Below are 26,233 nucleotides of genomic sequence, written 5' to 3'. Positions count from 1 at the left end.
CTAGCAGAATGGGCAATACCTACTTTGTCCTAGAGGTTGTGGTAGCACCAGCTGTTAGAAGCATATAAAGAATATGCCAAGTATACTGCTTTATCCAATGCCAGATACAATACAAGATAGTTAAGTATTAAAAGTATATGGTAAATTGACTTATAATTGAGCATGTTAGAACTGTACCATGGGAGCCACACTATGACGGGTTTTCTGATGTTAAATTTGAATACAGTAATCATGTTTTGGCAATGTTACTATAGTTTTTAGGTTGGCATCTATTATGAAAATACAGTTTAACAAGAATATAAACTGATGATGAAATTTGTCATCAGACTAATTCAGCAAATCCTGTTATGTGTTAATACACTGATTATTATTATTATTTTTTTTTTGGCTTATGTTAGGGATGAGGATCCACAAATTCAATTATTCTGCAATGAGAGGACACTGTGGGGTTTTTATGATGGTATTGTTTGCCTGTGGCACAGTCATATATGTAATAAATGATGAAAATAACAATATTTTAAATGGTGAGTAAAAATCTGTATTATGATTTCATAACAATTTGCAAAAGTAATGAAAAGGAATTTGAGAATAACTTTATAATATTTTGATGTCAGAAGGTTTGCCTTTACAGTATGTCAGGATCACCAGAGTTCAAAATGTTTATCTAACATTTGATTGTCTTTTAACATATTTATACTGAAGTGTAAATGATGCTTACTGACAAGCCATACCATAAGCACACTTAAAGCCATGGGCTGCCGGTCTGTGAGGAGAATATAAGTAAACAATATTTAATATGAAATATAGGTACTATTTATTATTACATCTGAAAGTAAATAGACTGCTGTACTGTCTTCCACACCTTGCTGCATAAAGACAATTTGTCATAGTGTTTAACTTTGCCAAAGTCCAGGTTTGAAAGTTTACAACACACTGCATAAAAACTGAACTTATTAATTTAAGGTAAGATACGAATTAGCTATTTATTAAATAATTACTTTGAATGAAATCAAGTAGACACCTATGTATTTAATGACTGAGGTTGAAAACTATGGCATACCAAATTATCACTTAGAGATTCTGTAGCTTGAAATACTTAAATTTATCTTTAAATTATTTACCAGGTCTTCAGACGCAATTAGGATATCTATAATTAATTTAAAGGTATTTTCACACCCAGCTCATCTGGAGCAGCTTGTTTCAAACTATGCAGCATTTTCCACATAGTTTCGTTTCTTTAGATTGATGTGAACATGCCAATTGCTTGTCCAGCTCACTGGACAATACCAAAGGAATCAACCCAGTGTGAGTGTGTGTGTGCATTGTCCAAGAATGATTCCTACCTTGGGCCGAGTGCTGCTGGTTTAGGCTCTACTATCCACCCCCAAAACGTAATGGGGGTTAGTTACATTATTAACTAATTATGTTGTATTTCAGGAAATGTAAAAACAATTCAAGATACAATTATATCTTCCTCTCTGCTTGAAAGTTTACAGTTGGTGGACAGAGCTATTAAAAATACAATAAAAAGGTAAATCAAATCAGAATTTTCTTATATGCATATGTATGTACGTATGTATGAGATATACACCCTTTTTTTCACCAACATATACTGGATTATGGTTCTTCCTTAAATAAACATTTGTGACTTTGGTTTGTGCTTAATCTGTGTTTCAGGGCATCTTGAGCGCTGTCCAGCTATGAACTGCTAGCGGGCACTGACTTAAGACAGTTTATCATGACACTCTAACACTGTCATCAAGCCATCACAGTTTGGCTCTTGTCAAAGTTGCTCAAATTCTTATGCTTGCCTATTTTTCCTGCTTCCAACACATCACCTTCAAGAACCAACTGTTGACTTGCTAACTGATATATCCCACCCCTTGACAGGTGCCATTGTAACGAGATATTCAATGTTATTCATTTCACCTGACAGTGGTTTTAATGTTGTGCCTGATTGGTGTACATGTGTTTGCATGTCTAATAAAAGCAATCTTTTACACAATTAAAATGTCATCTGATAGCCTGTACTGACTTTTATATGTAGAAAATTGCATCAATTATATACAATTTAAAGATTTTTGCTTCATTTTTAGGAGTGATATTTCTAGCAAACTGCCTAACTCCATACAGATGTTATCATTCTTAAAAAGAGCAGCACCAGAAAGTGAAGAGGTTTCAAGGGCTGCTGAAATTTTTGAAACTACATGTCACATAATAAAGAAGAATATATATCAGAAACATAAAAGATCTATAAATACTACAGGTAATTTAAAAAAAATAACTGTTTTCATTTAAATGAACTAAACAAAAGAAATAAAGATAATGCATGTACTTGAGTGACTCTTAACATGTTCAGCTTGCAAGAATGCAAGATAAGCTGGCATCGGATATTTATTATTTACTTTACTAGGCTACTTTAAAAAAGATTAAGTGTTTTTTTTATTAGAGCTTGTGCAAACCAAATCACAATTTACTGATGGAGCAGCACAAAGTTAGCAGACGCTGTAATAGGGTTTATGTATGTACTTAATCAAAACTGTCACAAAATGAAAATGATGAAAATAGTCCAACAGTCATCAGAACAAACCACTGACCTGGGCACACTATTGAATTTGTAAGGCAATAATAATGTGAACTGTCACGATAGTAATACATTGGATCCTCTAAATGCCTCTAATGCTGAATTTTCAGCTTTCAGTGCCCTAGTCAAAGGTACTTGCAGTAATAGCTGAAAGTGCAGCAGTAGCCCTGTCAATAATATTACAGTCCTTTGCCACCTGAACACATCATCCTGGAGCCATTCTTAAGACTGCTTCAAACCGAGTGGTGGTCAATTTTCATCCATCTAACCTATTCTGGCACCACTGGGAGCAAGGCAGGGGCAATCTCTGATTAGGGTCCCAGTCCACTACAGGGCACACTCAAACACACACCTGTATTCGACCAGAGTCATATTTAAGCTGACAATAAACCAAATGCAAATTTCTTTGTTATGAGGAAGTGAAACTATAGAACCCCATCACAGCATCACTGTTCAGATTCTTACTGAGTGATATCCTTTACTTGAAGATTGTTTTTTTTATAAGTATTTAAAATATTATTAATTTATTACACTTTTTATTTTGAAAATATTAGTATTTCATTATAAACTTAATTAGAAAAGGGAACACCTTAGGCAATTAATTGTTTACAACTAAACTTTCTTTGTAGACATTAAATTATATGGAGCAATAAAGACAAAACTGAGACTTCAGTAAATATGTGGCAGGTGAAGTTTGATGTCTTACACATAGGAAGTAAAAAATATATATACAGTATTACATACTGTATAATTATGCCTGTGTGGTCTGACACCTAAAATCACAACTTAATGATACTTTGAATAAATTACATAAAAAGGTACAGACAAAATTATGTAATGTAATACAATAATATTATTTTTGAAAATTAAAATTAATTGGGTGAAAGGGAAAGACTTTTCTATCAGTATAATATCACCAGCCTTATGAAATGTTGTTGTTTGTTTTTATTTGAATTTCTTTTTGCAGACTTTCTTACAAATGATGAACTACAAAATATTGCAGCAATATCTGGATGTCATTCTCACTTACAGCCTCCCATTTGTCAGAAATCCTGTTTAATAAACAAATACAGAACTATCACTGGAGCCTGCAACAACAGGTAGTTGCAACATTATTCTACTATGGAGAGAAATACATACAGCATTAAGAAATAATAATGTCTTGAAAACAGTGCAATGCAATTTTGGGTTTTGGCACTAGTGCCACTGCTTGCATTTTCTCTTGCAATTCCTTATAATCACATTTATTGTCATATGCTAGCCTGGAATAGGATGCTGAGATACCAACACTGTACTTTCAGGGTGCTTTCAGATGTGGTCTATAGTTGAAGAATGTTACAAATGACATCACATGCTATCCTTCTATCTATTCTTTACTGAACCTGCTTAGTCCACTGGGAACAATGCACTTACCAAGAGTAAATAATTTGACAGGACTATCCATTCTTAATAGTTATATACAGCAAAGTATGGTGTTTTGGCCTTTAATGAAACAATACTTTATGTAAATTTCCCTAAGTGCCTACCCATGTGGAAATAAGGAAGTATGATTAAAAAAAAAGCTAAAACATTGCAAACTTCAATAACCCTGGATTAATAAGAAAATACAACTTTCATGGTCAAATAGAAACCCTTGTCACGGATGAGCGGGGACACTGCCCGGCCGGGACGCCTGGACAGTCCCCAAGTTGGACGATACTTCTCCTCGGCCACGAGAGGGCAACCGCCCGGGCCTAATTGGAGGCCACAGGAATGGAGCCAGGACACTCACCACTATGAGAAGACGTGGCCACCACCAGGGGGCGCCCGGACAGTTAGGGAGTCCTGGATGGCAGCACTTCCGCCACACCAGGAAGTGCTGCCGGAAGTAATCCCAAGGGCACCCGGTGTGCTTCCAGGTGCTCTCCTGACACTTCCGCCACACCAGGAAGGGATGTCAGGGGGAGCACCTGGGGCTCATCTGGGTCATAATAAAAGGGGCCGCCTCCCACCACTAAGGAGGCCAGAGTTGGGAGGAAGAAGACGAAGCTTGTGAGGAGGGCGAGAGGAGGTCGAAGGTGAAAGAGAAAGAGAAGAAGAAGAAGAAGAGAAAGAAGAAGAGAGAAAGAGAGGAGGTTGAAGGTGAGAAGAGAAGAAGAAGAGAGAAAGAGAAAGAGAAGAAGAAAGAGTTGGTGAAGGAAGGCATTGTGGTGCTGTAGGAAAATAAAAGGAAGTGTGTTTAAGACATTCTGGTGTCTGTCTGTCTGTGTCGGGGGTATGCTTTCCACACCCTTTAATTGCATTATTTCCAATATTGCATAGTTTTGCATGGTATGTATCTGGGTATCGAGTGCCACTATCTAAGACTGGTGGTTCTCCCTTAGAATTTGCAGCACTGCATTTTACGAGGGGGGAAGGATGTTCTCCTTTATGTTTTAAGTGCTGCGATCGAAGAACAAGAGTTGGAGTTGGGGGTTGGGGGTTTGGTGCTGGTGGTGGTGGTGGATGGGTTCAGTTTTCAACACCACAACTGGGAGCTGGAGGTTGATGGAATGGAACAGATAACCAAGATGAGAGCTGGTATGCATCTAAGAATGTCAGTAGCCAATAGCAAAAACAGTGCTTGTTTACCATAGTGCCTTGCCTTCCTCTTGAGCTTCATAAACTTTCTCTTTCCATTTTATAACGTGATCACATCTTTTTTTTTTCTTGCCCAGGACACCAACCTGGCTTCAGTACTGTAATCTGTTTCTTATTGAACAGGCATGCTATTCTTGCAGCCTGACAATCACTTCTGATATTAATAATTAATATTATTAGCATAATATTAATAAACATCAACAAAAAATGTACTGACAGAAAAAAAAAAACACGCCGGCTAATTTTCTTTTTTTATATTGTCACCAAATTTCAATCAAATCCATCAAGGCATTTATGAGATGTTGGATTTAGTTTTTCTATTGTGCAGATGGGTTTACCCCTAAAAAATATCGAAATACCCTTTCTTACTGAATACCTACTGTCCTAGATGTACCATCCTGCCAAATTCAACTTTTAACCTAAATAGGAAACAGTGTTCTGTTGATGAATGAGTGAATAAGTGAGTGAGTGAGTGAGTTATGCTATTTAGTTAGCTAGTAACGTAATTAGGTTGTTTTCATGCCCCATGAATTCAAATAAACAATGACATTTGCTTAAATAATTCCCCCTATATTCAACTTGTCTTTAGGTGGGTTCTGGATTGTGACAGGGACTGGGGAGAGTGGGTCCAACGGCCAATGGACTTAGCATCTGTCCTGTGCCTGTTATAAGTTTTTCTGATCAGAGACAAGTACATTTCAATCAATCAAGTACATTTATATCTATGCCCCTTTAGGCAAATCAGTGAGCAGTGAAATCTTTCTCCATGATTATCTGCACCTACTCTTATCTGAACATTTAAACTAAACATTAAGATGAATATTTTGTTTATTGATAAATAATGACATTCAAAATCATTAATTCCAGGGGATGCTTTTGGTAAGCATTTTACTTAAAGTGTCCAGCGCTGTTTGTATTGTAAAGACATATTTACTTCTTTCAACGTATTTTAACATGTCACATGACTATATTTTAAATGTAATATTCTTTTCTAAAATTAAAAGTTCTGGATCAATATTGGATTTTAGTTCAAAATAATGGTACTTGACAACTTTTGTCAAGGTTCAGGTTCAGTATAAGTCAGAGGCCTCCCCTACAGGACTTAATGTGGCTTCCTTGCAATTGCATTTCAACCCACTGTGCACTTTCATTTTCATTCTGCACAAAGGCATGTATTCCAATACAGTAGTGTCACTGAATTCCTCTACCTTAGTTTGTGCATGCCTATATTGTGTGGCACCCCATCTAAAGCTGGTTCAAACTTTGTGCTCTTTGCAGTTGGACTAGTCTTGATCTGACACAGATTATCAATTTATGAAAATTAAGTAAGGAATGAATGTGGCACACAGAGAAAAGCAACAGTAAAAGATCATCTTGTAAACATGAAGAAGCAAAGGATTTATACTTTGCTCAAAATGTTTATCTTTTGTGTAGTAATTAACTTATCTCAGCTTTATTGTACTTTGGCAAAATACAGAATGAACTACAGATAATTCAGACATACATTTCTTTTGCACAATAGGTCTTTGCTGAGTGACTTATAAATCAAGTAACTAGTAGGCATGGACTTTATGTTCTGCATTATGCGTGTCTGATTACAAAAGGAAGCAAAAGCAACCTCTTACAGCTCCTTTCAAACGAGGAGTATGCCTTCCTCTGAAAAGCCCGATTGCAGCTTACAAAAATCTTTTCCAGGCTATTTATAAGAAAAAATTACTTCTACTTTTTCAGGTTACTGTTTGATATGGTATCTTATCTTTTTTATTTTTTATTTTGGCTTTGCATTTTTAGTGTGAAGCTGCTGTACAGATGCGTGTACCCCCCAGCTATGCCATAATATGAAATAAGTTTTCGAACTTTGATAATGAAAACTTTTCATGTTTTTATCTTCAAGCACTTTATTCTGTTTTGACAGATTTTATCTGGAATTACATAGGCAGGCAAGTTCACTTGTCACTAAATACTAAAAAAATCAAAAACATTATAGTGAACATAAACAATCCCTGGATGTCATTGAGAAAACATAGTTTTATTTGTTCTGTCTCATACGATCCTTGGTGGCAATGATACTCTTAATATTAAACAAGATGTGCATGGCAGCATAGTTAAGAAGTGAATGAATCATGATTCCTAAACATCATTCTGTCACTTTTTTTGCAAATTTCCATTCATCATTATGAAGGCCTGTGCCTTCACATTCTGATGAGCTGACTTCATGGTGCATTCATTTCTAGATTTGTTTTGTGTGCTGCTCTCTTTTTATGATGATGGATGTCTGAAAATAACAATCATTTATTTTAGTCTTCAGATAAATAGTTGAAATGTTGAAGTGGATTTCAAAAAAAAAAAAGCTGTACTGTTTTAGATTATTCCTCTCAATGGCTTACATATCTGAATAAACTGTCAATCTTTCACATTAATTCTAAAAAGGGTAGTGACACAGTCTAGAAATTTGTTTCATTGTCCACCTGTAGGCTAGCTTTATTTTGTCTGCAATAATAATTTGCATTTCCGGTCAATTCTTGAATGACTGAGGTTACCATCAGATGTTATTTCAACATGATGATGCACTGCCACTTTTAAAGGTCTAGATATATGAGTCTGAATAAGTAAACTTCTACCAGAGACGTTTAATTCACTTCTATGGATTATGTGGCCATTGCTAGTTTGTGAGGTTTCAATCATGACAGTCAAAGCCATTGAGAAAATGATCAGCTCATACCTCCTTAGCTGCATTGTTGTTTATGTACATAACAAGGTGAAGCTTACATTCAGCTACCTGAGTGAAGAGTTGCTGTAGTTTAGGAACCCAGGAAACCCTAAGATTTCTCAAGTGGGTATCGATGTGAGAATGAGGAAAAAAGAGGGGATCAAAGAAAGCAGCTGAGCACGCTGTAGCATGCTTATGGCACAAAGTTCTGGTGGGAGCAGTAGCATCTGGCAGGCCAGACTTGGGAGGCATCCCTACACTTCGTTATACCTAGGCCCAAAGCAAGGAATGATGCAAGTTAGTACAGAATGAGGTGCAGATGGGAGTGGAGGAAGTCCGCCCTAGTAGAATTAACAAGGCACGTTGACAAGATGGAAGCACATCATGGAAAGGACGATCATGTCACTGGCTGAAACCTTTCTTGATCAAGTCAGTCTATGTTGTCCTTCCCAGTCCATCCAACCTTTTTTGCTTGGGCAAGGTTGAATCACCATTGTGCCAGTACAGAGATACACTGGAGAATGTTCTCAGAATCTGCCCAAAAGCCCAGGAAGAGGTGTGATATTGGTGGCACCATGACCAAGTGCTTAGAGCAATAGCTGAGTTAATCTGCAGCAGTATCATTCAGAGGGCAAACCATGGATTGATGAGGTATTCCATCATCTTTGTGAAAGCAGGGGATAGGACATAGGCTCAGCTGTGGTGCCCTGGCTTACTAGGAGAGGCTAAGGACTGGCATCTTAAGTTTGACTTAGGGAGGTAGCTTAAGTTTACAGAGAACATTGTGGTCAGTGGCATACAGAGACATAGGGAGGGTCAGGGGCAAAAGTCTTGGGCACTTTCCAGAAATTTAACTGAAGTCTACACTAAAACAATTTCTAGGACTATAATGTAGTTATACTCATATGTGGTCATTCTGGTCATCGTAGTAGCATGTTTTTGTAATGAATAATATTGAGCTACTGAAAGAAAATCTAGATGTTGAATTGTTTATTCTTATTTTTCAAGGCTTTAAAAAGTCTCTTTTTGGAAACCTAAAAGCTTGTCTCAAGCTAAAAAGAAAAAAAAAACATAAAAAGCTTACAAGTTGTGAAGCTAATAGCTACATTTTTAGTTTAGTTCCACCAATGCTTATGTAGCATATTGGTCAACAAGCTGTTTCCAAACTCTATGTAATTAGGCTATCTGACCTCTCCTCACCGCAACTATTTTGTGGTTTTGATTTCACCAGTGTCAGCCTTAAAAATGAGAGATCAACAGATGCTGTTGTGGCAGGTAGTGTGGTATAAATTTTGATGAGTTCACTCAAACAGGGAAAGACAGTTTCAAAATCATTCTGCTTTAAGGTTATCAGTAGGGTTTGTACATCAGTCTTGGGTAAGAAAAATGAGGAGTGGAACACTCTGAGATCAGTCAGCAGTCTTCTATACTGTAGAAATCACACACTCTTCTAACAATCTGCAATTGTCCCTCCTGCCCCCATGTGCATGCCAGTGATTGAGGTGACTATACTTAGGCCAGATATCATACTGGTGTCAGAACCATCAAAGAAGGTAGTAATACTGGAGTTGAATGTCCCGTGAGAAGATCAATGGGAAGAGGCCAACTAGCCGAAGAGAGAAATATGCAGATTTGGTTCTAAAGTGCCACAGACAGGGCTGGAGAGCACATTGCATGCCTGTAGATGTAGGATGTAGGGGGTTTGTAGCCTAATCCCTCTGCAAGGCCTTTGGCCAACTGGGCATCAGAGGTATATATCACAGAGGACAACCATCAGGAACATCACAGATGCTGTTGAAAAGACCTCAAGATAATAAATGTGATTTCTGTCAAAATATTTTATAATGTTCTTAAACCTGTCAATTCAACGTCAAAATATATTTTTTCCAATAACATTTTTTGACCCTTGCAATTTGGAAATTTCAAGGGTGTAAAAAATGCTAGCTATTCCAAAACAAAGCAAAGCACATTTCTCTAGGTGAATTGTCAAGTTTGTAAACAAGAATAACTTTCTAGTTAGTCCTTTCTTTTCAAAGTATTCTAGCTATGATAAAAATCAAACTTTGTTGACAAACAGTGGTTTCAGAAAGTATTCAGACTCCTTCACTTTCTGTAGTTTTGTAGATTTAATTTTAAACAGATACATTTTCCATTTTGCAAATCAATCTACACTCAATTACCCATAATAACAAAGTTCAAAGGTGTTTTCTGAAAAATTTGCAAATTCAATAAAAATCAAAAATTAAAAGGTCTCATTCAATTAAGCATTCAGACCACTCCAATTTCGGGTAAGATATTTGTTTTAATGATCCTTGACATGTGTCTAGAACTTGACTGAAGTCAACCTGTGGTAAATGAAACTACTTGGACATTGTTAACAGCACACACTTGTGCATGTCAGGTCCCACAATTCACTCTGCATGTCAGGACAAAAACCAAGTCATTAAGTCCAAGAAACTTTCTGTAGACCTTGGTGATCAAAATGTGGTGAGGCTTAGATCAGGGGAAGGATATAAAATAATTTCTAAGCTTTCATAGTGTCCAGAAGCACAGTGGCCTCAATAAGTGTGAAATGAAAGGAGTTTGGAATCACAACCACTGTTCCTAGAGTTTGCCTCGCAGTTAGGAGACCCGGGTTCGCTTCCCAGGTCCTCCCTGCGTGGACTTTGCATGTTCTCCCTGTGTCTGCATGGGTTTCCTCCAGGTGCTCTGGTTTCCTCCCACAGTCCAAAGACATGCTGGTTAGGTGCATTGGTGATCCTAAATTGTCCCTAGTGTGTGCTTGGTGTGTGGGTGTGCCCTGCCTGGGATTTGTTCCTGCCTTGTGCCCTGTGCTGGCTGGGATTGGCTCCAACAGACCCCTGTGACCCTGTGTTAGGATATAGCGGGTTGGACAATGACTGACTGACAATACTAAAAGTAAATAAAATATGCATTTTGTTAAAAGTCATCAATGTAATATATTTTGAAGAATGAAATATTTAATGTAGATGCAACAAAATAAACTTTTTTGTTATCATTCAGAAAAAATCTTAGGTGGGGAGCATCCAATACTGCTCTGGCCAGATGGCTTCCTGCTGAATATGAAGATGGCTTTAGTCAACCAAAAGGTTGGAATCCTGGTCATGTGTACAATGGTTTTGAGCTTCCATCAGTAAGTTTTCAGTAAGATAAAGTTTTTAAGACTGTCTGATTGCTAAGATATACACTGCTCAAAAAAATTAAGGGAACAGTTGAATCACACAATGGATCACGATGAATGAAATATTCAAGTGGAAACTCTTTACTGAGTAATATGGTGTAATCTGTTGAGAACAAAATTATGTAACAATGAAAACCAAAGTCAAACCCACTGAGTGCTGGATTCAACATCACACTGAAAATCAAAGTAAAAAAAATAAATCAAGGGCTGATTCAACTTGAGTGAATTTCAGCACGGCAACTCATAATGTGACTCAGTAGTGTTTATGGCTACCACGTGCCTGTATGCTCTCACAACAACATCTGGGAATGCTCCTGATGAGACGGTATGTATCCTGGGGGATCTGTCCCCAGACCTTGATCAAGGCATCAGTGAGCTCCTGGACAGTCTGTGGGCGTACTTGGCAGCTTTGGATGCACTGATACATGACATCCCAGCAATTCTCATTTGGATTCAGGTCTGGGGACCATGCAGGCCAGTCAGTGGCATCAATGGCTATGTCATCCTGGAACTGCCTACACACTTTGGCCACGTGAGGTCAGGTATTGTCCTGCACCTGGAGGAACCCAGGGGCCACTGCACCAGCATAAGGTCTGACAATGGTTCTGAGGATCTCATCCCGGTAACCAACAGCAGTCAGTGTACTGTAGCCTAGCACATGGAGGCCTGTGTGACCATCCAAGGTATGTCTCCCAGACCATCACTGACCCACCACCAAACCGGTCATGCTGGATGATACTGCAGGCTGAATAACTTTCCCCATGGCATCTCCAGACTCTTTTACATCTGTCACATGTGCTCAGTGTGATCTGTGAAGAGAATGGTGCACCAGTGGCATGGCTGCCAATTGTAGTATTCTCTGGTGAATGCCAATCGAGCTTCACGGTGATTGGCTGTGAGCACAGGTCCCACTAGAGGATGTCGAGCCCTCATGCCACTCTCTTGGAGTCTGTTTCTGACAGTTTGGTCAGAAACAAGCACACCAGTAGCCAGCTGGAGGTCAATTTATAGGGCTCTGCTAGTGCTCCTCCTGTTCCACCTCGCACAAAGGAGCAAATGTTGGTCCTGATGCTGTGTCCAGCTCTATATGGCCCTTCTCCTGGTATCTCCTCTTTTCTCTTGACTGTGCTTGGAGACACAGCAAACCTTCATGTGGCAGCAGGTATGGATGTGCCATCCTGCAGGAGCTGGACTACCCATGCAACCTGAATTGGCTATAAATGTACCACCTCGTGCTACCAGTAGTGGTAAGGACATTAGAAAATGCAAAACTAGAGAAGAATCAGTCAGGAAGGATAAGGAGAGAGCAATTGACTGTGGCCACCACCTGCAAAACCATTCCCTTTTCTGGAATTGCCTTACTGTTGCCTCTCCACTGCACCTGCTGTCACTTTCATTTACACCAAAGCAGGTGAAGCTGATTCACAATCGCGTATGCTTCTTAACTGGACAGGCTGATATCCCTGAAGCTTAACTGACTTGATGCTAGACTGTGATGATTAAGTGTTTCCCTAATTTTATGAGCAATGTACTATGGTTTCGATACTATGGGGCAATTTTAGCAAATTTTGCAGGATCTGTTCTGTGCTTTTTTCTATATTATTTGACATCTTGTAATTTGATGGTAAACTCTTTGAAAAGAAGCAGGTTCAGTTATTGAGGGTGCCAGGTGTGATCAGATTCACATGTTCACGTGCATTTTCACCCTTATTTTAAAATCAATTATGTAAAGAAATGGAGGGCTAGCTAAAGTAAATCTTGCATAAAATGGGAGCTTGGTCCTAATAAAAATACTTTTCACAAACAGAACCAAATTTGAATAATGTTCACCTGAATGGTGTTAAGCAAAGCTTATTGTGGGTATCACCTCGATGCGCCTTTTTGGCATTAAGTATATGTAAGAGTAATTGGCAGTAAATTGGCATTTAGTTTGGGGTCATGTGAAATATGAAGAGCAGGTCAAAATGTCAAAAATCTGGAGAATCAAAAAAGAAAATAATTTCAAAGAATAGCAAAGCCGATGGGATTCTAGAGGTCAATGATTTTTAAATCATAAAATATTATAAAAGGAGCATAGCTGATAAAATATACAGATGCCACAGCCAGAAAATGCTAGAAACTAGTGAACAAAAAGTAAAATAAGATGACATTGTTATATATTTGATATGGAATATACTTATTGCAGCTAGACAATTGTGTGCCTAATGTTGTAGTAATTATGTGGAAACTGTGGAAGAGAAAAGATTTGTTACCACTTTGTTTCGCAATAGTTTGATGCTTGTGGAGACTGTGTTTGATGTACCAAAAATATGTAGATATTAAATTAAATTTGTTAGTAAGAGGTGTGCTACCTACAATCTAATTAATTTAAATCTCAATTCATAATTGATGAGATTACACAGATCTTAAAGATGAAGAATGTAACAAATTCACTCTATACTTTTAAGGTTGTACTAGTTATATTAAAGTACTCAGAAATATTCATACAGAGTTATCAGTACTCTGTTTTTCAAACTTGATGAATGCTTTGCAGATGAACCCAGAAAAAAATAAAACTGGTGGTGAATTGCCAGTGGGTGAGAGAATCGGATGATGTCAAATAAATTGCTTTCAGATTAACTTTAACTAGCAAATCTTATGGTTCTTTCTAAGCATAGATTTAGAATAATAAAATATTACTGATTCATGATTACTACTGACTTTACTGCACCTTTAACAGTTTTCAAGAAATCAATAGTGCCAGAGCAGATTTAATATACAGGCCATGAAGTTGTTTAAAGTTAATGTCCTGCCTTCATTGGGAACAAGCAGTGAAACATTCTGAGAAAGGCATTCTGATGATTTATAATGGCTGAAGAGAAAACTAATGATAATGAGGCTTTATATATTGTTATGTATTTTTTACTAATATTTGTATTATTTGGCCACAGGTTCGTGAAGTAAGCAAGGCACTTTTTCAGTCATTTAATCAAAGTTCAACCGAAGATAGTATCTACAGTCGCATGCTTGTAGAGTGGGGACAGTACATTGATCATGATATTTCATTTACCCCTCAAAGCATAAGCAAATCTACCTTTATAACGGGAGTGGACTGTCGGAATACCTGTGAAAATTTAAACCCTTGCTTTCCAATTAAGGTACAGTACAAAAAATAGTAATACTGCACTAACTTCTTCATTTATTATGAATATTTAGTTTTCATACATTGTATCTGCTGCAAATTGGACTTTTTTTATTTTCATTACTTATTCATTACTCACAGCACTACGTGCCTGCACTCGGTGAAGAGTGTTATACAAAAACTAAACTGAATTGAATTACTCCTATCAATATTTTTCTCAATAAATAAAATGTTTGTTGATACGGTGATTGAGAATAAAAAAATATTCAAAAACACCATCCACAATATAATATGCATATTCACAGACTCCTGTATGCTTTGTCAGCCTAAAAATCTTTATATGTAATACATTTTTTACATTCCATATTGACTGATTTCATCTGGAATATATTTCACATTCCAGGGCTCAACAGATATGTAAGAAATATATTCTGGGGAGCTGCAATAAAAATGTCTATCTAATTTTTGAATTTGCTTCAGTGAGTGGAAGCCTTTACTAACAACATTGTCTATAAGGCAGGATCTAGTTCTGGGTGGGCTACCAGTTTATGATAGGGCCCAGATTTTCACTCCAGGCCAGTTCAGATCAGCACTTAACCTATGTATGTCTGGCTTAGCTGAGTTTTTTATACTAACCATTTAATCGGAGCTTTTCTAGAATAGTATACAGTATACTGTAAATTTAATTGTGAAGGCGTGCTAAAGACCCAATTAAGATATTTCATTACGATATAAGGTTTTAGAAAAATGAATCTTCTCGGGTAGGTGGTACAGTCTTTTAACTTGCAGCATGTTAATCATCATTTTTAATTTTACCTTTTTTGTCTAAGAATCTTCTTTAAGCACAATAATACAACTGTTTTCTCAACTGAATTTTCACAATGTTTTTAATGCTTTTATAATGATTTTCTGATAACAAGTTGAATAAGCGTTTAAAATGTTAAAAAATTCTCAACTGAAATCAGGGCATCTTACTTACAAGTCCATAAAATATCATCATGCTAACTAATGTCTGAAATATGTCTTTTAATGCTTATTTAAATGGTTAATTTTAAAGCAATGTTTATTTTTATTTTAGATTCCAGTAAACGACTCATTTTCTGCTTTAAGAATGTGTTTACCATTTTATCGATCCTCTCCAGCTTGTGGTACTGGTGATGGAGACATCCTGTCAGATACTGTGAAAATGTCTAATAAAAGGCAACAGATTAATGGTTTGTCATCCTTCATTGATGCTTCAACTGTCTATGGGGGTACCGTTTCTGTTGAAAGCAAAATTCGAAACTTGACAAATAAGGAAGGACTTCTAAATGTAAATAAAAAGTACCAAGACAACGGACGAGAATTTTTACCGTTTGTTGCTGAAGTCCCTTCACCTTGTGCTCAAGACCCTTTAGATAACAATGGGGAGCGAACTGACTGTTTTCTTGCGGGGGACAGCAGATCTAGTGAAGTTCTTTCCCTGACTACACTACATACTATTTGGCTACGGGAACATAACAGAATTGCCAAAGCTCTGAAGAAAATAAACAACCACTGGAGTGCAGAGACAGTCTATCAGGAAACTCGAAAAATTATTGGGGCTTTACATCAGGTTGGTGATATAGTCAATTTATTTGTTTGTTATGATAGTAGATGAGTTCATGTTTATCAGATTTGACAGTCTGAAGACCACATAAGGATACTTGTTTGTCAGATGTTCACTATCTTGAGGGTTGCAGTGCTTGGAGTGGTTTAAATGATCCTTAATGGTATCATTTTACTTAATTTCATAACATACCCATATTGTCCTAAAACTGTACAGCAAGACAAGTGTTAGGGAAAACCATGGATCACTTTTTGAGTACTTTTTAACATGTTGCCTGATCTGTTTTATTTAAATACCTATTTCTCTCTAAAAGCATGCCATTTTTATCACTTTTTAATACATTGATGAGGAAATATGAAATGTCAACGGCCCAATGGATTAACATGGTACTAGGTGGAACTGGGTTAAAGCAGCTTAAACTACTCAATGACATTTCTGAGAGACACACTCTTTAAATTCCTAAATTAGTGTTTCCTGTGAAATATATATAAATAATGCTTTAATTGAGATGCCATCCAGGATTGATTCCTTGCTTATGCAGCTAGAAAAGGCTCTAGAGGCAGCGACCATTAATTAGAATGTACTGGTTTGAAAATGGGTGGATTAATGGAACTATGCAGAACTGTCTAGAATGAAGTAATGCAATGTAGTAGTTTTTTTGAACTGTAACCTTTATTTTGCATAGAATTATTTCGGAGTACATTGTGACACTATCCATAGTCCCAGTATCAATTACACCTCACACTTTATAGGAAAAACAAAGCTTAACCTACAACATATCCCCATTTCAGTTTGCATTTTTATACAAACAGACAGGTTTATTTGAAAGTGTGATTGAGGAATACTTAATAGGCATTTTTTAATATTGTTTTTTTTTTCATGTGTTTACTTACTCTAATGTATAACGTGACTTTTGAGGATGATGTGGTGCAGAGCCTAACTTAAGGTAAAATATAACTATCATTTTGATTTTTTTTTTGATAAATAAGTAACATTCTGTCTGTGACAAATACATGCTTTTTTGTTTAGAACATAGCTATACAAAGTAAAGGCAAATTAACCAGATCCAGTTCCAATTAAGTGTATGTAATAATAGATTGTACTATTTATTATAAGTCTATAGAAAATGATAGATTTTAATTGTGAGGCTGTAATGATATGGAAATAAATGGGCTCATAACAGTCTTGGCAGCCTTCTTAAACATTTTTAAAGTGATTTATTACTCTATAGATTTTTATAGGCTTTTAACAGGATATTTATCAGTATACATGAGTTGAATGCTTACGCTTGTCATGACATTTTCTTACATTATATTTATAAAATGAATGCTGATTACAGATTTTAATCCAAAGGAAAATACTGTTAACTCTTTTAAATTCTGAGCTTGAAAGTTCAATGTTGCTCCTAAAGAGATGCTACAGCCCATATCAGTTTTTTTTCCCCACCTCAGCTGCTCAGACAGGCCACACGCGCCATCCAAATTTAGAGTCATTAATTAACCTAAAATGCACAATACTCAGAATGTGGGAGGAAAGCCAGAGTACCTAGGTAAAAGCACACAAGGAGAACTGGAAAGTGTTACCTTCATTGTAATAGAAAGTGTGCAGCAGGATTAGGTTGGTATGTCTTCAGATTAGTTTATAGTAAATCACTTCTTTATGAATACCAATGATAGATGCCAAAAGTGACAAGTTTGTATCCTACTATATTTTGAAACCTGTTTTCCTACAACTATACAAGATCATTAATTAATAACAAAACTATATCAATAAATGTGATTTCTGTCAAAATATTTCATAATGTTCTTAAACCTGTCAATTCAACGTCAAAATATATTTTTTTCCAATAACATTTTTTGACCCTTGCAATTTGGAAGTTTCAAGGGTGTAAAAAATGCTAGCTATCCAAAAACAAAGCAAAGCACATTTCTATAGGGGAATTGTCATGTTTGTAAACAAGAATATCTTTCTAGTTAGTCCTTTCTTTTCAAAGTATTCTAGCTATGATAAAATCAAACTTTGTTGACAAACAGTGGTTTCAGAAAGTATTCAGACTCCTTCACTTTCTGTAGTTTTGTAGATTTAATTTTAAACAGATAAATTTGCCATTTTGCAAATCAATCTACACTCAATTACCCATAATAACAAAATTCAAAGGTGTTTTCAGAACAATTTGCAAATTCATTAAAAATCAAAAATTAAAGGTTTCATTCAATTAAGCATTCAGACTACTCCAAATTGTGGTAAGATATTTGTCTTAATGATCCTTGACATATGTCTAGAACTTAAGTGAAGTCAAACTGTGGTAAATGAAACTACTTGGACATTGTTAAGAGCACACACTTGTGCATGTCAGGTCCCACAATTCACTCTGCATATCAGGACAAAAACCAAGTCATTAAGTCCAAGAAACTTTCTGTAGACCTTGGTGATCAAATTGTGGTGAGGCTTAGATCAGGGGAAGGATATAAAATAATTTCTAAGCTTTCATAGCATCCAGAAGCACAGTGGCCTCAATAATTGTGAAATGAAAGGAGTTTGGAATCACAACCACTGTTCCTAGAGTTTGCCTTGCAGTTAGGAGACCCGGGTTCGCTTCCCGGGTCCTCCCTGCGTGGAGTTCGCATGTTCTCCCCGTATCTGCATGGGTTTTCTCCGGGTGCTCCGGTTTCCTCCCACAGTCCAAAGACATGCATGTTAGGTGCATTGGCGATCCTAAATTGTCCCTAATGTTTGCTGGGTTTTTGGGTGTGTGCGTGTGTGCCCTGCGTTGGGCTGGCACCATGCCCGGGGTTTGTTTCCTGCCTTGCACCCTGTGTTGGCTGGGATTGGCTCCAACAGACCCCCATGACCCTGTAGTTATGATATAGTGGGTTGGATAATTGATGGATGGATGGATGTTCCTAGAGTTGTCTGTCGGGCAAAACTGAGTACCCAGTCAAGAAGGGTCTTGGTCAGGGAGGTGATGAGGAATGCAATGACCACTCTAGAGCTTCTGAAGCCCTCTGCTAAGATGGGAGAAGCAGTTGGAAGGACAACCTTGTCATCAGCACTCCATCAATAAGGTGTTTATAGTACAGTGGCTAGATGAAAGCCATTCTTGAGTAAAAGGCATATGAGAGCATGAGAAAAAACAATTCTGTGGTCTGATGAAATAAAAATTGAACTCTCTGGGTAGAACTCCAAATACTATATCCAGCAAAGACCAGGCACTGCTCATTATCTGCCTAATACCATCTCTATAATAAAACCTTTTAGTGGCAGGGACATGGAGACTGGATGGAATTAAGGGGAGCATGACTGCAACCAAATTCAGAGAAATCCTTGAAGAAAACCTGCTCCAGAGAGCATGCTATCTCAGACTAGGGTGATGGTCAACTTTGTGCATGAAAATGACCCAAAAGCATAAAGCCAAAACAACACAGGAGCTGCTTCAGAACAAGTCTCTGACTGTCCTCGAGTGGTTCACCCAAAGCCCAGGATCTGACAAGAAGAATAGCATAAATTACCCAAATTTTGGTGTACAAAGCTTGTACAGACTTACCCAAGAACACATGAAACTGTAATTGCTGCCAGAGGGGCTTCTACAAAGTACTGAGTTAAAGGTTTGAATATTTTTATGAATAAGAGATTTCTGTTTTGGAAGTTTTTAATATTAACTGTACAGCACAAAAAAGTGTACATAAAGTGAAGGGGTCTGAATACTTTCTGAATCCACAGTATGATTTGTTTACTTTTAGGATTGTTGTTAATTGGAACAAGGTAAATTATCTGAGGGGAAAACCAATTTGAAGTGCGGCTGTCATGCAGTATAGTAAACAACGCATTATACATTAGGAAGAAAGCTGTTAGTTCAAGACACAGATCTCTTGGTGTGGACTACCAGAACTATGTCACTGGTACTTGTATACTGACTGTCAGAGTTTAGCTGGACAAAAAGTACTTTTGTGTAATAAACAGTTATACTATTGATTGATTCTATTAATTCATTCAAATTAACTTTTTTAACATTTCACATATGTTGGTCATATTTTAATGAGGTTGTGATCTCATATTTTAATAAGATTGCATAATTGTATGTGTGGTCTACAAGTGACATAATAAAGTAAACTGAAAGTTACATCAGTTCTAAAACTATGTCTGTATAAGCTCATATTTTAAATGTGATTATATTTAGATATTCCTGAAGGATGATAGTTTAATTGAAATTTTCGTTAACTTAAAAATCCCTTTTTGATTACCAGTATGAAGTTGTTTTACGCTGCTTTTTGGTTAGTTAAAGAATTAGTTTAGCATTAAGATTGCTTGAACATTAGTAAACCTTATTCATGCATTTTATATTAGCAGTACTTTTTTAGCAGTACTTTATTTAACATTAAAAGTGAATATATTTAAAGGTTAAGAAGAAAGACAAGATACCTATAATACTGCAGGATGATTCATGAGTTAGCATAGCCCTCAAGTTTATATAGGTAAACTTGCAAGCTGCATTGTATAGACAAATAATTTATCTGGTGGTTTTAAACTTGTGTCTACATAAAAGTGAAATAAGTAGAGAGGCTTTTTCACTGGAAAATTATGCTCTGCACTTTACCCAGCCCAATGAACCTTATAAAATTTATTGGGTACTTGGTATGCCGCTGCAAAGAACAATTCAAAGCACAATGCCTGAGTTTTATTGAGGGCTTAAAGACAAAGCAGTTTTACTTGGAGTCACAAATTAAACAAAACGTGGAAAGAGTATGAACAACTTTATTGACTGGATTGAAAGCTGGAAAATCAAAATCCACACAATCTACAATAAACTAAAGAAACTAATAGATCAAACTAAGGAGCGCACTAGCCATAGAAAAAGTTTTTTTCATAGTTTTCTCCATATTTTCACCATCTCACTGTCTCTTTTTTGTCATGTGTAATTGCTTAGGTCTTTTTTGGTCCCCAGATTAATCTTACATGTACTTCTGTTTTAAACAACATAACTCAAAGAAAAGTATTTCTTTGTCTTTATGCAGGCTATTTTTGCTATTGTACTGTGTATTTAGGCATATGGTGAGCGCTGGTGGCCACATTTATTTCAGGTAATTATTACATTAGTGGTAATATAGCATGAAACTTAGATGATTGCTATAATGGAATGACAGATGACCACATCATTTGAAACCAAGGAGTCCATTAGCCCTTTGGCAGAGGAGGACTGCATGCAGTAAAGCCAATTATGAAAGCATACACGCACAACAAACAAAAAAGGATTCCCATTGCCACTTCTGTATCATACACTGTAGGTGTGTCATAAGTTCACAACACATGCAGTTCAAGGTAGGCAAAAAATGACAAAGATTAAACAATGGGTATAATAAAGTAAACTCCTCTTTCATTAAAGTATTAAATTATAATTGTTAACTGGACATTATGATTGTCACTTTCTACAGTTATTGTACAAATTTTAATAATAATAATGGCATAAATCAGCACAGGTCAACCACAGTGTAGAGTATAAAAAAATCTTACAAGATCAGTTTGATTGACATTATTTTAATACCATGCTTGCAAATAACTATGTGCTGTTTCTATTCTCTGTTTCAGATCATTACCTTGAGGGATTATGTTCCAAAAATAATAGGCTCTGATGCATTTGACCATTATATTGGAAAATATAAAGCATACAATCCACTATTAGATCCAACAGTTTCCAATGTTTTTTCAACAGCAGCTTTTCGCTTTGGGCATGCAACTGTTCCACCAGTTTTAAAAAGACTGGATAATATGTTTGAGGAGAAACAGAATTACTCATCTGTCAGGCTGCATGAGGCATTTTTCAGTCCCTGGAGGCTTATAAAGGAAGGTAATTTTAATGTTCATTAAAAGCACTTTGAAAATAACAGTCTTCATAATGGGTTTAAAAGTGCTAATTACATAAAAACATTCTTGTTGAGAAATGTATTTCATTGAATGCACAGAATACTACTTTAGCAGGTAATGATTTTAAAAAGGTCAGTGTGAAAGGAGAAAACTGAAAAGCTAACACAAGTTAGCCCTTGATTTAGCATATCAATTACTAAGTATTGGATGGCTTAGATGGATGGTCCAGTAAGCTCGGTCTGATTGCCAGACCTATCAATTATATCTGGCCTGGCATGAATGCCCAAATACAAAGTACATCAGTCCATCTCAGGAAGATAAATATCTATGAAGATTGTCCATCTCTGTCTCAGCACTGCATACTTCACAATCATTAGTTTTCAATAGCCTTCCTGCTTTATTTTCTCTAGGTACATCCTAACATACATCTTAAAATGAAATATTCTCACAATGAAAAAAGATTAAAAGTTATTTCCATGCTGAAAATGAAAGAAGGTTAAAGACACAAAGTTAAACAGGCTATACAGCCAAAACTTTATGTCGTTAACCTCTTTATTTTCTGTATGGAAAAACCTTTAACCTTCTTTTCTTTGTAGATATCCATGTAAGGAACTATTGTGATTCAGGCAATTGCGCATCGCACCATGCTGTTGGGTACCCATTGTTATGGCACATGATGGTTGTTATGGCCATGTCCTCTGAGGCTGTGACCTGATTACTGCAATGCAACTGACATAAAAAGTCTAAAAAGTATTAAAAAAATCTTCTTGCTTTGTTTGTTTGTGTATTAGCCTTTTGGTTATATCCTTGAATTTGTTTCTTGCTCTTCAAGTTGTGACCTGTTTTGATTTCACATCCTGGTCACTCCTAATGTTGTCTTCCAGGCAGACATAACAATATGCCACCACAACCCTATACTAACTCCATACTCTCATAATAGCATGCTATGTAACCACAAGTCCATCTCAACTTCATTTCCCAAATTCAATCAAAATTATCTAGGAAAGTGTAACTGATGTAAAGGTACAGTGTTAGGTGGTGGTTACCTTTATCACTCTGACATTTATGACTGGATAATTCCTGTAGATGAAATGCAGAGCTCCTTGAATATCTTCTTTTCTTTTGATCTCTCTTTGTTGAAATATGTTTGTGTAGTGACTCTTCTTGTCCAGAATCCTTGAACCAACCTGTATGGTTAATGGTATCCTAAAAGTTACAAATGTTCATTAGTTCTTGATCTTATAAATTTTACACATCACATTGAAAATATTTAGAAAAGGGATGAGCAAGAATGTAACCATCACTTGTTCACATACATTTATATTTCAAATCAGATCATATGAAACAAGCATCAGCACTCCTATCCTGTTCAAATCAGAGAGCTATAAAGACAGAAAGGCCAATATACAGTAGTCCCTTCTATAGGCAAAGTTTTCCAAAAGCTTAAAAGAGGTCACATTTTTTCAAGTTCACAAAGTCGCACAGTGCCAAAAATAAAAAAGAAGTTGTCAGATATCAAAATCGCTGTGAAAAGGCGAGTCGCAGCCCACCGTCTGAGTATCACATGAAAGCTTATTAGGGTACAGAGAAAAAAAATAGGCACACAGTGGGAAAAAAGCACGAAATGTCAACTTTAATCTCGCAAATTCCACTTTAATCACGTAGTTTATTTTGTCATTAAAGTAGAACATCATAAACTTCATCTCAAAATTGTTTAATTTACTAGTTTGTCAAATCCCATCTTAACTAAAATAGCATGTTAAATGCTTTGTTTTGTATTTGATCTTCTATGTGCTCTATGTGTGTGAATCACTACATGTTTCTTAATTGGGCTTTCTCTTCCTGCACTGTGTGCAACCTTCGATGAAATAATTTATTGCAGAAGTACTGTCTCTTTCAAACATACTAACTCCCAATTCCTATCCTTACTTTTCTTTCTCCAAATACCCAATCGCCACACAATCAGCTCTGTAATAGACGTTAAGCCATCTGTAAGCTTAGAACGCAGATTCTTAAAAACTGTTAAGGAACATTGAAATATCTTTGTAGTACTTGTTTAATTATTCTATCCATCTGCCCTTCAAGTGTCGTGCCAAACCGAGCAAGAATACAGCGCGAGGCAGGAACAATCCGTGAACGGAGCGCCAGCTCCTCGCCAATGCTCCGCCACCGTGTCCTCACATGTTTAATTATTAACAATATAGATTATTTAAATGATGTTAACATTTTATCTGTATAATATAATAAACACATATAATAAACATACAGTATTTTCCTGCATTTCATCTTAAAAATTATATCGTCATCATATGTAAATACGTGCTTTATAAAGTGGCTCAGGTTGTGCAATATTATAACTATATCACAAGTTTACAGTGAGGTACTAATAAATACAAACAGTTCTACAAGGAGCACTTGATGGACTGATTGAGTGCGTTTAAAGTTCTTGGGATAAAACTGTATCTGAACCACGAGGAAAGGCTATGAAGGGTTTGCCGTATGAGAGCAGTTCAATAGACAGCATGGCTGAGGCAGCGTGTGCTTGATGCTGTATACTGATAATTCTCTTTCTCTGCTGTAGAGCTCCGATTCCCCATTCAGAAGCAGTGATATAAATACTCCGAGTGGTGCAGTAGTCTAACACAAACTCAAAATAAAACCCCAACGATTCTTGCTGTGTGTCAGTATTTAAGAAGTAATTCTAGCATTCTGTGTTAGTTTTGACTAGTTGAATAACTTTTTAAAAAAGCGTTCATGAAGAACAAAAGTGAATAAATGAGTGACAAGACTATAAACTCGTAATTCAGGGAATTTCCAAAAGACAATCTAGACAGGCCATTTCATCACTATGGTGATACTGGAAGTACCAACAATTCCCAAAGTACTTTCAATAATGGCCACTTGGGGTGAGCCCATCACACCCCAGCAAGATATGAAGGGCTACATAGAATGTTTATAAAATATAAAGGTTCATTTTTCACAAACAAAAGCCAGCTCTGTAGAGCACAAAGGCAAAATGAAATTGTCTAAAAAGCAATGACAGTCCAACACAAAAAATTCATAATACGGTATCCCACAGTAAGTCAAAAACAGAACAAAAGGTTCAAAAATACCATACATACACCAAAGAAACAGCAAAACACAATCATCTCACCACTCCCAGAGTGCATTCAAAATGAACTGCCAGGAACTATGGGATGCTCTCCAAGTTATAGGGTGGAACGCAGTTCCTGGTAGTGATTGTCAGGTGGCCCCACCTCTTGTGGAACCACCTCTAAAACACATGGCTACATATTAACATAGACAAAACAAAAAATAAAGAATGAACATCTTTCACATAAATTAATAGAATAAAAATGAACAAAAGAGACACTAAGCAATTTAAATCCCAGTCACAGGAGGAACCCTGGCTGAGATATGACAATTACACTCTAAAGCAGGGGTCCTCCATCACGGTCCTGGAGGGTCACAGTGGCTGCAGGTTTTTATTCCAACTAGTTTCCTAATTAGAAAGCAGTCCATACTGATAATGAAACTTGGTATTAAACTGTTTGGCTTGTTAATGCTTGCATTCATCCAAGAGAAATTTTAATTACACTGTAGAGTTTCCTTCTGTGAGAACATTATCCAATTGTGGACCAGAATAGATTTAAACTGAATGGTCCTTCCAATTCCCTTCTCATTCATTTCTAAACATTTTTATCACAAATACTTCATAGTAAGCATGTTAGCTGGAGAGCTGCTGGTTTATTAGTTATCTGCATCTCATTATTAACTAATGTCTGATTAAGAAAACAGACAACAATTAAAACTTAAATGCAGCTGCTAAAATCAAAAATAGGCAATTAAGGGTTCTGAATGGTAACAGGCAAGAGAACTAAAATTAAGCCCAAAAAACTATTGCTTTAGTAGTAAATAAAAGGGTTCTAATTAAGAAATTGGTTAAAGTGAAAACCTGCAGCCATAACAGAACTCCAGGATTGTAATTGAGGACCTCTGATCTACAAAGTAACTCAAATTTGTCTTTGATGAATAAAGGCACCAACAAGGCATAGAGTTAAACACCAACTATCATTATCAGCAAGGACTGGGTTCTAATTAGGACACTGGCTAGAATGAAAACCCATAGCCACTGCAGCCCTGCATGACCGTGATTGAGGACCCCTGCTCTAAAGCATAAGGCAATAAAAACGAAAAGGGAGCAGACAAAAATCTTAAATTTTAATGAGAAAGAGATTGAGAGCCATGAAAAAAGTTGTTTCTTTATAAAACAAAGTGCAGATGCTAACTGAACCTCTCTTGATCTTTTATAACTGGCCTAACTGAGACGTTATGTGCACATCTGAATTAAATGCACACTAGCACAAATGCCATCTAATAACACACAGTGTTGATAGAGGAAAAAAAAACAAAGTTATGTGTTCACCAGCAAAACAGTAAGTAATACAAAAAAAAAACTTAAACCCTGACGTTAACCAACCAATTTTGTTTTATTTCAAATTTAGTAGCCCTATGTACATGATAAGTTTTTCTATCTCACTTGAGTTTGA

General features: G+C 36.5%; 1 protein-coding gene across 1 annotated transcript in view; it reads left to right on the top strand.

The window, feature by feature from the left end:
* Positions 1-406: 406 nt before the first annotated feature.
* The window catches only part of tpo (thyroid peroxidase), a 54,318-nt gene continuing 28,491 nt past the window's right edge, over positions 407-26,233 (top strand). The window contains exons 1-8 of the mRNA XM_051924733.1: positions 407-524; positions 1,438-1,531; positions 2,097-2,266; positions 3,552-3,684; positions 10,938-11,067; positions 14,046-14,252; positions 15,315-15,830; positions 21,408-21,666. Coding sequence (XP_051780693.1) covers positions 431-524; positions 1,438-1,531; positions 2,097-2,266; positions 3,552-3,684; positions 10,938-11,067; positions 14,046-14,252; positions 15,315-15,830; positions 21,408-21,666 — 1,603 coding nt within the window. The 5' untranslated portion in view covers positions 407-430. The remainder of the gene's footprint in view (positions 525-1,437; positions 1,532-2,096; positions 2,267-3,551; positions 3,685-10,937; positions 11,068-14,045; positions 14,253-15,314; positions 15,831-21,407; positions 21,667-26,233) is intronic.

This window comes from Erpetoichthys calabaricus, chromosome 3, assembly GCF_900747795.2.
Source record: "Erpetoichthys calabaricus chromosome 3, fErpCal1.3, whole genome shotgun sequence".
NCBI lineage: Eukaryota > Metazoa > Chordata > Cladistia > Polypteriformes > Polypteridae > Erpetoichthys > Erpetoichthys calabaricus.
Note: the sequence above shows the minus strand (reverse complement) of the source record. Positions and strands in the feature narration are given on the sequence as shown.